We start from the raw sequence: 15,746 nt of genomic DNA, 5'->3' as shown, positions 1-15,746 counted from the left end.
TATACTTGAATCCAATCATTTAAAATAATATTTATAGATAATATTTACAATAAAATTCCATAAAAATGTTTTATTTGCATTTTTAAATATTATTTCGTTTTTTGTAATAATTACTGCATTTGGAAATTTTAAACTTCACGAGGACGATATTGTAGCGATTTTGGACATAGCGAGGACCGAACTCGTAACCTTATGGCTCGTAGCCGAGTAGCATGACCACAAGACAAAAGTAATTATTCGTGTTCCGTAGCTGTTATCTGGCTTATAAAGCTTCACCACAATACCTCACGTTCACTAGAGAGCTACTTTCTCTCCTTCACGAGGTATAGTAACATTTCAATAATAAATGTATGAGACGAATGTCAGCTTCCTTTTTATTTCCATGATTTCGATCTTATTTGAATTTTTTTTTAATAAGTCCTTCGGGGTTTTCAACCGAATGACTTAGCTTTACTGGCATAGACCTGAAATATTTTCTGAAAATCCGATAGCATAAAATTCGAGAATAGAATTCCATTATTACTACAACAAATTAACATTCGATCAAGACATTTCTGTTAAACTGTGCATTTTTATTAAAATACCAATGATTATGAGTTCGTAAGAAAATTTTTGGTTAAAAGTCTTAAAGGAAATATATATATATATATATATATATATATATATTTCCAAATTGAATTAAATATATACTGCACAACAGTAATTGATATCAATAACTCAGTTACGAACAAAGAATTTTATTTTCTTATTCGTCAATCCTGTACGTCTCTGTAATATCTTAAATTCAGCTTTCCAAGTTTTCCCCCCCCCCCTTCCTTATAAAGTCGAATTATCGATTAATCAAAGTGAATATCATTATGCTGATTTATTTCAAATCATTATGACTTCTTGACGTTCGACTGAGCAAATAGTTGTATTTGACAGTTTTTCTGTTTTGAATAAATTTGTATTTCTGAAGTAAAAATTATCATCTAAATTTGTGATTTGTCTTTACAAATTTAAAAATAAGTATATATCTACAAATTTTAGATAGATACTTGGAATTTTTTATCTGCATAGATGAATAAAAGATAAACAATTTTTAACTTTCTTCGGTCAACTTCCGGAGAAGTAAAAATGTTTACAAACAAATATCCATAGTATTTATAATTGTAAGTATATGCCTAAATGCAATATTTAGAGAAATATAAGCTTGTTCCACTTTTAAGAGGACAAGGAACTCCCTGTATACTTCATATTCGATAGCATTCCCCTTTTTACTTGTATGTAAAGATAGGACTAACTCCTCACATTATAACGTATCTGCGTGAAGCAGAGTGAGTGAGAAAAATTATGTCTAGAATTTTGATCAGCTATGCATAGTATAATAAAAAAATCCATAGAAACAGAAATTAAATTCACACTGTATTATCTATATGAAAAAGCACTTCGGGTATTAAGAACTCAACAAAAAAGAAAAACTATTATGGGGTGCTTCAGAAGGTGAATCCACCTATAAACATATGAAGTAATGCACGACCGGAACTACGCTCATTTTCCCATTATTTTATCTTTTAATTCCTATTCTGGTAAAAGAGATATCAACCAATTTAATATAATTTCCGTAAACGTTTTCAACATTATTGTAGATTGAATTCGGTAAATTGACGTCTAAATTCTTCTAAACTTTCCCCCTCAAAATATCCCTTAAAATATTAATAAATATAATTAAAATTTTATTCGTTTTTAGTTTGAAGTACAGGTATAAGCATAGTTTTTTCTATAATTACGTCAAGAAAAAACTATGCATTTTCCACGACATTTTACTATGACTTTTTAATATATTTTCGTGTCATTGCTGTTATATAGGTACTTCGTTACTGCGTTTGATTTTTATTCCAATATCACTTCTTATTGAAAACATATACAATAGATGCCGCCACTGTACCTCCTTCTATGTGCGCAGGTTGATATCACACTAGAGCTTCTTATGGACCATTACATATAAGATTATAACTATAAATGGTTCTGATACTTAAAATTTCTCCTTAAGAATTTTGACAGTGTCAGTAATCCATTGTTATAGTTTTGTGGATCAGATTGCTTAAATTTCTTCTAAACTATTCAAAATCTTTCGCATGTGAAAACTAATAAAAAAAATCCAAATTAATAGTTAAACAATCGTTAAATAATATAAAATATTAACAAAATAGACCTTGTTGATTTATATAAATAGAGTTTTAAAAAGTACGTAAGCAAGGCCTCTTTATTCATTCAGATCTTATGCCCTCTTCTTTAAAACCCATAAACATCATGTGTCGGCTGACACTGTTTGAGCGGGAAAAATATTCGTATTAAAAATGGCGGTTAACAGTGAAAATGGTTTTTGAACTTGAACGCATTCGAACTGTGTTTGCTATGGTCAGTTAAGGCTTAGCAAAATATAAAAATAGTTGCCATTTATCGTAATATTCATTAATTTTGCTTATACATTTAATTGATTAAACAATTTGAGAGCTGTTTTGTTTTGAACAGGTTCGTTTCTTTTAAATAATCTCTTTGTTTATTTACTTGCACGTGGTCGTTAGGTATGTAACCCTAAACATGGAAACTTTCAGAAACTAGAATACTTATATTTTATTACTAAATTCCTCATATTGCATACTAAAGCGTTCGATTTATATTAATGCTTGTAAAATGATTTCCTTATTGTACATGAATTTTATGTTATTGTTTTTATTACGTCATGTGTACACACAACGGTAATTCTCATAACTAATGAAAAGATTTCTGATCTGTAGTATTTAAAATCAGTGTCGATAATAAAGTTTATTTATTTATTTTAACAAATCTGAGTCATTGCAAAAATTTTTCATAAATTTTTTTAAAAAGTGGATTGAGCGGCACGTTTAATAAATAAACAGTGACTTCTGAAAACTTTCTGTAAATAAAAATAGAATGTTTTCGTTTATGTGTATTTTTTTGGAGGGGGGGGGTCATAATTAGTAGGCGTTAATTTCTCTTTCTTGGCTCTTTGTATACAGATATTTGATATGAGAATTCTAGTTTTGTACGTTCTTATAAACATGATTTGTAATAAAAGATTGATGTAGTTGTCAAAATTACATGAAAATATTATTGAGGTAGACAAATCAACACAAATGGAATGAAATGATTCCTGTAATATTGTTTTCTGCGAATTGTTAATTTGTGTTAAATTTAGGTATATACTAACAAATAATATACAATTTTAACTTATTCCATTTTATATATTATATGGGCAAGGCATACTTAATGCCAATGATATTTAAATCTAAAAAAAGAGTGCTATATGTACTGGATGCTAAGAGGGAGCCTGAACATTTTAACTTCATCTGAGAGTGCAAAACTGCTTAAAAATTTACTATTATTATACTAGCAGTATCTTCAGAGAAGAACCTGTCAAATCTTGATAATAAAGAACTAATGCAATTATTCTGTTTTGAGAATTTTTAATTTCAGACAGTGTGTATATATTTAAAAAATACAGTGCAAACTTATTTTTGCTTCTCATTTTTTTTGTTAGTTTAACCCTTAACTGGGGAGGTGTCTCCGGGATCACATTTCATTTACACACAAATTAAATTTTCTAATGAGTATATTGGTATGAAAAACTGCCAATATATTTTGCAGATATTTTTCTTGATATATAGATATGTTTTTGAAATTTTTCAAAATATCATTGAAAAAAGTAAATGTGTTGGAACATACATTTTCTTCCCAAATTACATGTTACAATAAATAATATTCTTGAAATAAACTTATTACTTTTTAAATCATATTTATTTTTACAGTATAAGAAGTATATAGATGACAATATTATGTAAAATTCAACAATTATATGAAAAATAAAAATGGGTAAAATTGGCCCTTTTTTCATTGGCTTGTGTGACTTTCGTAGCACGGTTTTCTAGAGCATTTTAAACATACAGATTAAGAACTAACATAAAAGTCAACCTATAAATTCTGTATATATATCTTTTGGTATATTAATATATTTTATAAATTTTTCAAAATACATTATCACTAGAAAAATTAATTATGTTTGAACCTACATATCAGAATAAGTTGAATGGGCTTTCATCGAAAAAATCTTCTGTACAATTATCCTTATCACTAAAATCACTTTCTGCTTAATTTAAAAGTGTCTGGAGTACTGCTTCATTATAAGATCAGTAAATTGGATGATATTTCGGGGCCCAAATTTTAGCACCATATGCTAAGCCTTGTTTATCACTGGGACACTAACAGGGAGGTGCGGTCTTAGAGACCATGCTCGAAGAAATAACTGTATTATTTTAAAAAAGCATCTACTGAAATTGGTTGAGGAAGTGCACATGTATTGAAGGTCATAAAATAGGAAGCTACAGCGTCAATCCATTCAATTCAGCTAAAAATAGAATAGGGGTGACCGAAAATCCCTTGCTAGCTTTTCTCGCACACCACACCTCCCAATTAAGGGTTAAGACTAGATATCAGCACTTACATATATTATGAGACCTAAATCATTTTTGAACAGTGCATTAGTTAATCCCATCAAAACTTTGCTAACTAACTAATGTAATAAAAAATAAATTGTTTTAAAAAAGATTAAAACATTTGGCAACTTATTGTCTGAAAAAATAACAACTCCATTTACTAGCATCCACCATTTACTGTCAAACCAATTCTCCTTTATGATCCTATTTAAATGTGTGTAATTTAAAATATATTAGCATAGCATTCAAGACTATTTAATTAGCATATAATCGTTCCTTATATATTACAATGTGGTGCTTGGAGTTTCATTTGTACATATATCTGTTGCAGCAAGTCTTTTTTCTCCGGTCCTTGTCCTGTTTGTATTTTGAGGCAAATGGACTAGCAGAGCGATTCCATGAATTTACTTTAATTTCTTTTGACGTTTTTCCAAGTGTTATGTCTTTAAAGAGAAGTTTTTTGTTAAAACATACTGATTTATAACTTATGGCTGACATTTACTGCACAGAAATTTATTACCAGTGGATGTTTACTTTTAAATAAAAAAAATTTCTCGATGACTCTAAGCTTTTTAACCATTTTAAATAAAATCTCAATGTCAAATTATTGATTGAATGAATGTGATCTGTTATAGAAAGAAAAAAAAAAAAAAAGTGTAGTTTGAATGAATGGAGATGGTATGGTATTCAAATAGAGGTATGGTATGGAGATTATATGGTAATCAAAAATTTAATTATGTGCAAAGAAAATAGCATTAATAGAATTTGTTTTCTTAAAGTTATAAGTAATTAACACTATTGTACTATGCTTTCCGGAGGCACCATGTTGGTGTCATGTAAATTTTTATTTATTTCAAGATAAATTTTATTTTAATTCTTTAGTAATAATTATTTCATATATTATGAAAATTATTATTATTTAAACTAATTATTTATCTTATGAAAATGACAATTATGATATCCCGAAAACTTGAAAACCCACCTGCAACATAAGTCTTACCGGCGCCAAACAAAAAAATTCCAACCAGACGTGCGGATGGCATAGTGTTAAAATCGTTAGAGCTTAAATAATTCATGAAGCAGATATGACTATTTTCATCAGAAAGAAACAACATTAAAGAAATTTTATCAAAAATTAGCAACATTAAAATAAGGTATAGAATTTAATTATAATGCATTGTTATTATAATATTCTGTTATAATAGAAAAACAAGATTTTCTCATGATGAAAATCTCTACTTAAGCTTACTAAATGTGGAGAAAAACCCTTTTACACCAATTATATTCACTTGGAACATTATTAATTTTTATCTCCCTTTTGCAGTTGGCTGGTTCACAGAGATTAATAAACCTAAAATTTTTATTAAATGTTTTATTTAATTGCTTCTTATGGTTCCTTCAACAAAATATTTTTAAGCTACAAATTTTGATAGTCTTATAATTTATATTATTTTAGAAACTTTGTGGCCGTCTGTTCATTGTACTATGCATTTTTCAAATTTTCTGTTATTCTTTCTGAAATGTGAACTTTTAAAATGGAAGTGATTAAATTCTAACCAATATAGTAACATTTTTTTATTGAAACTTGAGTAAAGGGGGGGGATTGTTTGGCATTGAATTTTCCATTATTTTTAGAATATTTTACAATTTATAAATCTCAAAGGAGTAAGTATTCAATAAAAAAAATTGTTCTAATTTATCATAAAATTCAGTTTTACTTAAAAAAAGTTTTTAAATGCCATAAAATATTTTCTTATTTTAGGCAATAAATATACTTCTGTAAATATGTGTGTGAACATATTTTAACAATTGTGTTGATAATGAAAGATACTTTTGAAATTTTCAATTTCAATTTATTACTTTCTGGAAGCAGAAAATTTTTTGATAAAATGCAATGAGAGATACGACAGTCTACATCGTGACAAAAGAGCAGAAAAGACCAAAATTTTTCCCTTCAGTGGTTTTACTATGAAATTTTTATAGGGATTTCTTAGACACGTGTAGACTTAGTAAAGGGAAAAGTTTGAGAGGGAGGAAGGTTTGAGGGGGTGGGGTTAATGTATTCAGGTATATTTAATTATCTGATTATAATCCAAATTATATAGTCCATTAAAATTAGCCATGTGGAGCTTCAAAATGATATGGTAATGTTTTTGATGTAAAATTAATGCAAGCTTCATGTAAATGCTGACATATTTCTATTTTATTTTTCTCTTATTTATATCTTTCTCATTTGTTTTAATAGGTAAATAGTGAAGATATGTAGTATCAGCATTTGTTTACAAGTTGATTAAGATTTATTTGGCATGGTTTTTTGGTAAGTATACAGATTTAAATAAATTGCATCTTCTTTTCAATATTAATATTTTCTTATCTTGATAATGATTCATGCGTTAATTTTGAATAGTTCAGTTCGTTTTCTTTGAAGTTTTCACATTCACTTGATAAATATTTCAATCGGCTATTTTGGATTATTTTTTGAGATAAATAATTTTGATACTATATATTCAGAACAGCTACTTTATAATATTGGAAAGACCAAATGTTATATTCAATAGTTAAAATATTATGAATATGTTTAATGTTTTTGCTGTGGAAATGTGGCTTTACTGAAAAAAAGAAAAGAATGCAATATGTTTTTGTTATAATAATAGTATTTGAAGATCATTCAAGATACTCTGTTTATTGTAATGTGACGTATATTCAGAGTTTTTGTGTATATTCATGCAAATATGTCTTCATAAACCTTACTTGTCATACTACAAATATCTTTACTTCAAAATCTGTAGATCACCCACTTAATTGTCTGTTTCTTTCCAATATCATACATTATTCTAATAATTGTTTTCTCTGATACTCAACAGTTGATAATATTTCATCTACTTGGAGGGCTGAACTACTTCTTCAAGTAACATTGCTTTGTTTGGCTACATTACAATTATTTGTCAATGTGTAAAATGCTTCTTTAGCATAAAGTTCTACAAAAAAGATTTATTGGGTTGGCAACTAAGTAATTTTTAAGTAACTAAGTAAGAATTTTTAGATTTGCAGACGTAGTACAAATGTAAAACACATTTTGTTATTTGATAGTTGGCAATTCAGCTGTCAATCAGTAAAAAAAGTTTTTTGATCAGTTGCGTAGTTTTCGTTTGGCGTTTGTTGAAAAATGGAAAATCAAAAGGAACATTTTCGTCATATTTTGCTTTTTTATTTCCGCAAAAGGAAAAAAGTATCACAAGCTCATAAAAAGTCATGTGCTGTTTATGGTGACGAAGCCTTAAAAGAACAGCAGTGTCAAAATTGGTTTGCCAAATTTGGTTCTGGTGATTTTTCACTCAAAGATGAAAAACGCTCTGGTCATCCAGTTGAAGTTGATGACGACCTAATCAAATCAATAATCGTTTCGGATTATCACAGTACAACACGTGAGAATGCAGAGAAGCTTCATGTATCACATACATGCATTGAAGATCACTTAAAACAACTTAGCGATGAAAAATGGGTTGTTTACAACAATATCAAACGGAAAAGATCGTGTAGCAGGCCAGGTGAACCAACTGAAACAACATCAAAAGCTGATATTCATCAAAAGAAGGTTTTGTTATCAGTTTGGTGGGATTACAAAGGAATTGTCTACTTTGAACTCTTACCACCCAACCGAACGATCAATTCTGATGTCTACATTCAACAACTAACGAAATTAAACAATGCAGTTGAAGAAAAGTGACCCGGATTGACAAATCGAAAAGGTGTTGTATTCCATCATGACAATGCAAGGCCACACACATCTTTGGTCACTCGGCAAAAATTATTGGAGCTTGGTTGGGATGTTTTGGCACATCCACCATATAGTCCTGACCTTGCACCATCTGATTACTTTTTGTTTCGATCTTTACAAAACTCCTTGAATGGTAAAAATTTCAATAATGATGATGATGTCAAATCGTACCCGATTCAGTTTTTTGCTAATAAAAACCAGAAGTTTTATGAACGTGGGATTATGATGCTGTCTGAAAGATAACAAAAGGTCATTGATCAAAATGTGCAATACATTACAGAATAAAGTTATTTAGTTCCATGAAAAAATTGTCTTTGATTTTCTAAAAACAATCTGCAATTACTTAGTTGCCAACCCAATAAATTTCTGTATTCTAATACCATTAGTTGAGTTCTATTAGCATGTACTTAGGCCACTAAAATGCATATAAGTTTATCAGATACAACAACCTTACACTGTTGGAAATATTTTTACTAATTGTTTTATGCAGCTCTACTGTACTACATATATTTAAGTTTTGTCTTTAATGAATTATTGAGAAAATTCTAATAAAATAGTTTTGTTTTTTCTTTTTCCATTTGATGCTGCATGGAAGAACTATTCATTGTCTATCTAATTTTAAATCCTCAAAATTGTGCTAAGTAAATAAGAAATTGTCTTCTTTTTTTAAAAAATGCTTTTTTTGTTTCCCACTATTATTGATGATTTAGATATATTTTTCAAAAATATTTTGTCTTGGTATATTCCCTGTTAAAATTTCTGATCTAAAGACTGAAAATAAAGTCTTCCTGTAATATGATACCAATAAAAATCAATGTAATTCATTTAAAAAATTGTAATTCCTTAAGAATTATATTCATGGCAAAGAGTAAATATTTAACTTCTCTAGTAACATACTAAATAACTGATTTTATGCACTGAAAACATGTTGATAGTAGGTATCATTTTTATAAAAATTTTATTTAATGCATGAAATTCAAATTATGAATGTACAGAAATCTTTTTTGCTATGCTATGAAACTGTAAGAATTATATAATTTGTAATCAAAATATATCTTGATCTCACCTTTTCTATTTTATATATTAACATTAATTAATCTCTTGGAAGTCTGAGTCTTATAATTAATATTCCTTTTTCATCTAAAAACTAATTAGATGGTTTTAATGCTTTGTAGTCACATTCAATCGCTAATTTCCTTAAAGACTATATAATTATATTTATTTATAACATTATTAATAGTTGCAATCTCAGTAAAGATATATAAAAATATTGTTTTAATAAAAAAAGTTGTATCATATGTATGTTTTAAACCTGAAATGTTCATGCACCTCTGTTTCTCCTGTAATGATGTTCCACAGAGTGATAAAGATTAAGGGATTAAGTTTCCATTATTTTAAAGTCTTCATTATGTGCTTGGAGAGCAAAACTTGTGCTCAGTTTTGTATATAATGCTGTAAATCTGAAGGATATTGTTTAAAATCTTCTCAGGCAGATTTTTATAATAACTTTATAATTGTGTTTGATATACAGATCTGAGTTATAAATGCTCCTTTATTTCCCTTATTGCATCAGTTTTCCTTTGTTTATATCTGTCACATCTATGCAACATATTATTTGAAATTATTAAATTGAAAACTTTTTATTGCAGATTCTCTTGAAAATCATGTTTTGAAAAGAAAATTGTTGCTGAATCAAAGATCACAACATTTGCTTTGTAAGCTTTTAATTATTGTGCTTAATGTTTGATTCTGATCACATTTTATTTTATTTAAAATTGCAAAATGTTATATTCTAGTTATTTTTTATATTAAAAGTGTGACTGAAGAAGTCTTATGATAAGATGAGAGTTTGTCTGTGTTTTGGCACTCTACAGGCTTGATAGTTTAATCTAGAGCTACTAAACTTGACACATATATTATTTGTTCACCTCAAAATGATTTTTTAAATAAAACTTTTGATTGAAATTTGAATGAAAAATTAAACAACATCATGACATTTTTTCTTGTATTGACTTACTTTTAATTTGACTTAAAAAAGAAAAAGACTTTTCAGTTGTGCCATTTTTTTTGTCATAATTTATTTTTCTATTTCTCATTAATTTAAAAAGGATATTAAGATTTTAAGTTCCAACAAGAATACAAAAATGTGGAGGAATTCTGAATGAATATTAAGCATGCTATGAATAATAATACAAAAACATAAGAATTTTGAAAAACAATAAAGTTATTGAGAAAAATCATTATTAAAATTATAATGCTATCTTCCATTTTCTCGATATTAATACAAAAACTTTGAAATATTCAAAATAGTGAAAATAAATTTCTTTCCTTAATATGAATCATTATTACAAAGTAAATATATTTATTTAATTCTGGGAAGAATCTTTAAACGTTTTGACTTTTATACTTAAAATATTATTAACATGAAAAATGATAAATTTTGTATTGTTTTAAGTTAGAAATTAGATTATTTTATTAAAAGGTTAGAAATACCAAAATATATCTTTTTTTTAATGAACTTTAGAGGAGCTGGTAGAAAATAAGGGAAATGCATAATATAATGAGCAGAATGATATATGGCTTCTAAAATAGTATGAATTACATGCCTATCAAAATTTGAAAATTAGAAATATTTTCTAAAGAAGATGTTATATGACCAAATTATATAAAATATTTAATTGGAAATTTTAATCCCAGCAAAGTAATTGAGTATCAAAGGCAGCTAGTATTATATGAATATTAAATTATATAGATTTGAAATGATCACAACTACAATTGAACCTTATTAACATTTATAATTTCTTTTAAAACTGATGTAATCTGTCATCTATTTTCACTGTAAATTTGAAGCTTTGATCTTGACGAATGAGCTATTATTAAACATTTATTTAGTAGTCTGCTTTATTTAGGTTTTCTAAAATGTAAGCCTTGCATCGTTCTTTTGTACTTTCTTATTTCTTGCATTTCATGTTTTCAGTAAAACTGTTCAGAATGTTTGGTTTTGTTACAGAAGAAACTTGTAATTGTTTGAGAGTGTAGAATTTCTAATTAAGATTAAAAGGCTGCTGTGTTTTAAGCTTCATGTACTATTATTACATGACTTACTTGTCAATTTGGGTTCTTCAGGTTTAGTAAAGTCAGTGCCAGTTGAGTGATAATCATAGAAACTAGTGTGATTTAGTAAAAAAATAGGAAATACAAAAAACATGAAATCATATGTTTTATGTGTACAAATTGTTTTTCAATTTCTTCCCTTTTCATGTCTCACTATTTTTTGAAAAGTTCAAAGTATAATTGCTGTTGAAAAGCATTACTGTTTTATGTTTACTGTTTTTGGCTCTCTTTTATCCAATCTTTAAAGAATTGAACTGTTATGCATATACTAAAAATATGTGACAAAATATCATATTTTAAAACCTAATATTTTATTCATGAACATTATAATTTAATATAAAAGTAACATAGAATTTATTTGTATTTAGAGATAAATTATTCCAAAAACAATCGGAAAATAAATAATGTCTTCTAAATTGATTGGTGTTTTTTAACTAAGGAATTAAGTGTATCAATGTTTTAATGCAGAAATATCATTTATTATAAGGTTTCAAAAGTAAAATTCTGACCAGAAAGAAAGATTAGCACGAGTCATTATCACGAGACTTCAAATAGGCCACACCTATTTGACCCAAAAACATCTTTTACACCCTGATCATGCACCATTTTGTAATAAATGCAATTGTGCTTTAACGGTTAAGCATATTCTATGTGAATGGCAAGATTTTAGTACACAACAAGTTCATTTTGGGGTGACTGTTTTTAACTTAAATGACATTTTAAGTGATAACCCTCATTCAAATATTTTTACCTTTTTAAAAAAATATCGAAATTTTGCATCAGATATAATTGTCTCCCCCCCCCCCCCCTTTTTAGAATGCCTTAAATTTCAATGCGAAAACAATGTTTAACAAATATTTGGTGCAGAATGATCAAATCTGGTCTTTGCGTCATAAAATCAAACCAACCAACCAATCGTCTATTGTATAAATAACCTAAAGATAATAGAAAATTCTTTAAAAAAAACTGTTGAGCAGTAATTTTAAGAAAATCATTTATAAAAATCTATATGACAACAAATTTTTTGGGTGCAATAATATTTTTGATTGACAGTAAATGAAATGCAGTGGAGAGTGAAAACTATTGGTCCTGGCCAAAGATATAATTATATACATTAATTAGAAAAATGCAGGAACACCTAGAAAAAAAAGTTTGGAAAATGTAGGAAAATAAAGAAACACCTACAGTGAGTATTTCTGTCGATTTTTTAAATATAGATGTGCAAAAAATTTTTTAAAAAATATGTTTAGTTAAATATCCTTTCTATTGTATTGTTTTGGATTTAAAAATATTTTTTAGTCAAGTAGACCTGTGGTTGAAACTAATTAGAACAGGGATGCTAGTATGAAAGTAACCATGTTGAACATTATTATGTTCATAGTAAGTTTAGTTGAAAAATGCATTTCTAATTCCATATATTTTTTAATAAATTGCACTACATGGGAAATTCAGTTAAGGTACTCCAAAGATTTTTATTCATAGGACTAAGAATTAAGTTTCATTGTATTTTAAAATCTTGAATTTAATTTAAATCTGAATTGAATAACTAAAAAGTTAACTTTATTTGAATAAATTATCAATAAAGACAACATAGTGATCATTGTGTTATATATACATCTGTAAATAAAATCTTCTACTTCATGTTTAGTTAAATTTTTCTTTTTTGCAATAAAACTTTTTTAAAAAAATGTATTTATCTGGCTTAAATTATTTAATAAATAAATCTACCATGTACTATTCGACTATCAAGTTAGTTTATTGGTAAATATAATTAAAAATTTGTAAATTATAATGATTTAAATGCTCAAATTTTTGTATATTGTTTTGTAAGATATTTTAGGTGAAAATAATTTAAGAAACAAGCTTTTTTTAAGTATTCATAATTTGATTATGAAATTTTTTTATAAATTTTTACTCTATGTTAATATCAGCTGGAGAATATATATATTTTTATCATTTTTTTTTCAGAATGCTTTTAGATACATTCAAATCAAACTCATCATCAATCATGTCAAAAACTCAATCATCTGATGCAAGAGCTGAACTTGCGGAGCTGGTGAAGAAGCGAGCTGAAATAGCTGACACATTAGCCAACCTCGAACGACAGATATATGCTTTTGAGGGCAGTTATCTGGAGGACACACAACTTTACGGTAACATTATCCGTGGCTGGGACCGATATCTTGCAACGAGTCGTAGCACCAGCAGTAAAGCAGACAAACGGAATCGTAAATTCAAGGAAGCAGAGAGACTTTTCTCTAAATCTTCCATCACCTCTATGGCTTCTGTAAATGGAGTCGTAGAAACAGAACGTATGGCAGAAGGTGAGAACAATTCTGGTGAAACAGTCACTGCTTCAGATGGGGCAGTTAATTCTTTGGCAATCGATTCAAGAAGCAGCAGCAGTTCTTCATCATCTTCCACAATGAATGGGAATCGGTCACCGCAGAATGTGACCGAGTTCCCTGGCAAAGTGAAAATGGGTGCACAAAGAATGAAGAAGAACGCGAAGAAGCCCAGGCGAGCCACTGATCTTGATTAAGAGTTTCGCGGTTTTTCTTTGTTCTTTGCAGCAAGTTGTAAAATCTGAACGGCTACTGTTTTTTGAAAATATGAAGTCCAGTAGTACAACCATTCTTGATTAAAAATCTGTCGGTGGTTTCTCTTTCAGTTATTATTATTTGGTTATAGTGCCTTTGTAAGAATATAATTGTAGTTTAAACATTAATATAGGAAGATCAAATGGGAACAGAAAATCTTCTTGTGATTCATTCCAGATATTTTATTTTTTTCAGTCTAGCTTTTTATGAAGCATAAGTAGAATGGTGAACCTGAGTATGATCATATAGAAAATTACTTGGACCCTACTGGATTCTACTTTCAGATTCTTTTTCTGCTATAAAAAATAATTAAGAAAATGACTAAAAATTTCATTTAAATATAAGTTTAATAATTAAGTCCAAGTTATATTTTATTATAGTCAGTTAATAACATCTTATCCAACAGCAGGATTATTGCAATTTTTTAATTTGGATAAAACTTTTGAAAAAGTCCATTCTTGAAAGATTTCATTTAAAATAGATTAATTTTTTTTTTCAATTTTAGATCTTATATAAAATTGAAGAATTGGCTAATATTTTAATATTCAGTGCATATACAGTTCAGTATGTAATTTTTTAAATGTATTAAAAAGATTTTATAACTGTTTTATAGGAGCATTAACAATTATTTACCATCGGGATTAAGAAGGTAAAATAATAATAATAATTGTGATTTGGCTTTGAAGTTTTGTTGCACTTTTTTGATTGGTTAGATTTGTTTAATTCTGAAACCTGATGGTGAAAAATGGATGACATAACATGGCAGATTTCAATTAAGAATTGGTTGTTTATATTCACATAAGCATAAATTGTATTTAAACCACACCATTTCTCATCCAGTTGCTGTAAATAGTTGTATATTGTGGTAAATGAAGTTATATTCTAAATATCCTATGTTGTTGTTTTTCTCTTATGTGTTGTTTTTCTGCATTTTAAAGAATGTGCATTTGTTATACACATACACTAACCTTTAGTATCAATGAATTCATTGGGAATATTGGTTTCATTTCAATTTTTATGTCCCTCAGATAAGTATTTTTACCTTTTGATTGACAAGAGCCATACATTAGTTCAGTTTATTGTATTAAATGAATCTTCCTAGTGGAGTTTAGTTACATTTCACCAGATTTAATTTAAAAACATAATTATTTGGTTTATCTACTGTAAATTTGCATTCTTATTCATTGTGTAAACCGGCCATATAATAAAAAGAATCCTTCAGTAACGGAAGAAAATTTTGAAATGATATATTGATGGAACAATGAAAATAATTTGAATTTCATTGCGACTGGAAATATATTTCTGAAAATTGTATAAAAATATTTTTAAATAATTATCTAAGTTCAGAAAAAAATTATATAGCAACGGAATAAGAATTGTTAAAAAATAATTTATTAAAATTTAAAACAATGTGAAAATTATTCTTTGAAATATTTTGCTGATTATTTTAGAAATCCTCAAAATCCCAAATTTATTTAATTTTAATTTAAAGTTCTTGCTAAAAGTTAAAAAAAATCTCTTTGATGTGTATTTTCTCATCTCAAGGTATATTTACTCCAAATTCAATAGATCTATCTATCTATATATGTCCTGTAGAGTGCCAGTACAGACAAAACATGGCAAATTTCCATGAATTTTATCACTCTGGAGATTAATTGATTTTTTTTCATGCAGTAATTCTACATTATTTTTAATTCTTAAGCATTTTTGTATAAATTTATTCAATTAATTATATTTTGCTTCTTAGTACTTTTATTT

The 15,746-nt window shown here is 27.5% G+C and overlaps 1 protein-coding gene across 2 annotated transcripts; it reads left to right on the top strand.

The window, feature by feature from the left end:
* Window positions 1-2,350: 2,350 nt before the first annotated feature.
* LOC129984755 (chromatin modification-related protein MEAF6-like) lies at window positions 2,351-14,875 on the top strand. 2 transcript variants are annotated; one of them, XM_056094708.1, is made up of 5 exons: window positions 2,351-2,514; window positions 6,742-6,813; window positions 9,924-9,989; window positions 12,442-12,574; window positions 13,357-14,875. In XM_056094708.1, the coding sequence occupies exon 5, from the start codon at window positions 13,358-13,360 to the stop codon at window positions 13,928-13,930; it is 573 nt and encodes a 190-aa protein (XP_055950683.1). In that variant the 5' UTR covers window positions 2,351-2,514; window positions 6,742-6,813; window positions 9,924-9,989; window positions 12,442-12,574; window position 13,357; the 3' UTR covers window positions 13,931-14,875. The 2 variants fall into 2 exon arrangements, with proteins under 2 accessions (XP_055950683.1, XP_055950682.1); XM_056094707.1 differs by lacking the exon at window positions 12,442-12,574.
* The last annotated feature ends 871 nt before the right edge of the window (window positions 14,876-15,746 follow it).

This window comes from Argiope bruennichi, chromosome 9 (assembly GCF_947563725.1).
Source record: "Argiope bruennichi chromosome 9, qqArgBrue1.1, whole genome shotgun sequence".
In the NCBI taxonomy this organism is placed as follows: domain Eukaryota; kingdom Metazoa; phylum Arthropoda; class Arachnida; order Araneae; family Araneidae; genus Argiope; species Argiope bruennichi.
This window is presented reverse-complemented; position numbering and strand designations above follow the sequence as displayed.